General features: G+C 32.9%; 1 protein-coding gene across 1 annotated transcript in view; it reads right to left on the reverse strand.

Moving 5' to 3' along the window:
• Positions 1-796: 796 nt before the first annotated feature.
• LOC121389089 (aquaporin-5-like) overlaps positions 797-1,698 on the reverse strand; it is an 18,633-nt gene continuing 17,731 nt past the window's right edge. Inside the window, exon 4 of the mRNA XM_041520705.1 lies at positions 797-874. Within this exon, the coding sequence (XP_041376639.1) occupies positions 797-874 (78 nt within the window). The remainder of the gene's footprint in view (positions 875-1,698) is intronic.

Raw genomic sequence — 1,698 nt, forward strand, 5'->3', positions numbered from 1 at the left:
CCCTACTATTACCAATAATAATTAGCTATATTTTTTACACACCCGTTGGTGAGACCATCATTCGTTATTTTTGATAACACATACTTGTTTACACATGGACGTGTGTTAATAATTTCAAGACACACGACTGGCTGCTCTTAGGTGATGACCAGATCACCACTGCCATACGTCCAATGAAAACCTATACGATGGAAATCGATTACATTGTGACGTATAATTAACCTGACAACCTGTCTGTGTCGCCAGTGCATCACGACTGGTATATCAAAGGCCGTGGTATGTGCCATCCTGTCTGTGGGATGATGCGAATAAAAGATCCCTTGTTACATTAGGTAAAAGGTAATGGGTTTCCTCTGATAACTACGTGTCAGAATGACCAAATGTTTGACATCCAGTAGCCGATGATTAATTAATCAATGTGCTCCAGTGGTGTCGTTAAATAAAACAAACTTCGTAACAGTAATGATCTGGTTACGAAGCCTCTCTAATAACCGTACATATTTTACATTAGCTACAAACTGAGTTCAGTGGTTTTAACAAGAAAAATCATTAAACATAAAACAGACGATTTTTGAAGCAGCTCTGTTTAATTCATATAATCTTTTACAAAACGACAAAAAAAAGAAAAAAAAAGTAAAAAGCAAAATACAAAAAAAAAAAAAAAGAGTAAAAAAATTCAATCAAAGATAAAACAACAACATTCTGTTCAATCTACATAAAGGAACACTCAGCAGTAGAAGTTATACATAGTTTTCATTTTGATACAGTTCTACAGAGAAATGTCAGCACTATTATTTCAGCATATACGGTAGCTGTTGGCGGTGTCATTGTTGCCGTTGATAAAGTCGTCGTTATAGACTGTCGCAGAATCACACTGTAACAAAACAATCATACTGATTAACACAGATATCATAGTCCTAACATGATTCCAGCATAATATTCTGAATAGTGTGTATGCGAGGAAAGAGGTATACGTTTTGATAACTTTTCAACTTACGTTTTGTAGTTTGATCTCCAAATTGTGTTAGTTTTGTTCTTTCATTTCCAAATATGTATATTTTTCTGCATTGTTGGTTCAAGTAACAATTAAATTTTGTATTTGATTAATAATTATAATAAATTTACAAAGCAGTTTAAAAATATATTAATACAATTATTAAGTACCTTGACTTACCAGGGTCCCATGCTAAAATGGTATTCGATACTGATAAGACAACACCGTTTACGTGTCAGTTTAATACTTCAACAAAATAATTTAAAGTTAACATATAAACATGGGATAATGATCGAACACAAAATGATAGTGAGCGCAATGACTGTCAACGTCATTCAGTACTTCGACAGCACCCCTCTGGTTGCACACCCCAGGGATCCGTCTCTGACTGCTATCAGTGCTAAGCGTGTCACATGTTATACTTTGTAACAGTTCATTGAAACAATCCCCTTTCATAGTGTTCATATAAAAAAAAAATGTTTTACATTCAGTAGATTGTGATATTGAAATAAAAGAATGACAAGCAATATTAATAATTTAAAATATCAATTTAAAATATATACTCAAGACTAGTGTTTTTAAGGTGTAATATATGAAATATTTAAAATTATTATTACTGATGTCGATGACGTTCACACACACACGTATAGTTCAGGTGACAATGTAAATAAGCACGTATATAAAATAGTAACCTTGTGATCGGA

The sequence above is a fragment of the Gigantopelta aegis genome, chromosome 14 (genome assembly GCF_016097555.1).
Source record: "Gigantopelta aegis isolate Gae_Host chromosome 14, Gae_host_genome, whole genome shotgun sequence".
In the NCBI taxonomy this organism is placed as follows: Eukaryota; Metazoa; Mollusca; class Gastropoda; order Neomphalida; family Peltospiridae; genus Gigantopelta; species Gigantopelta aegis.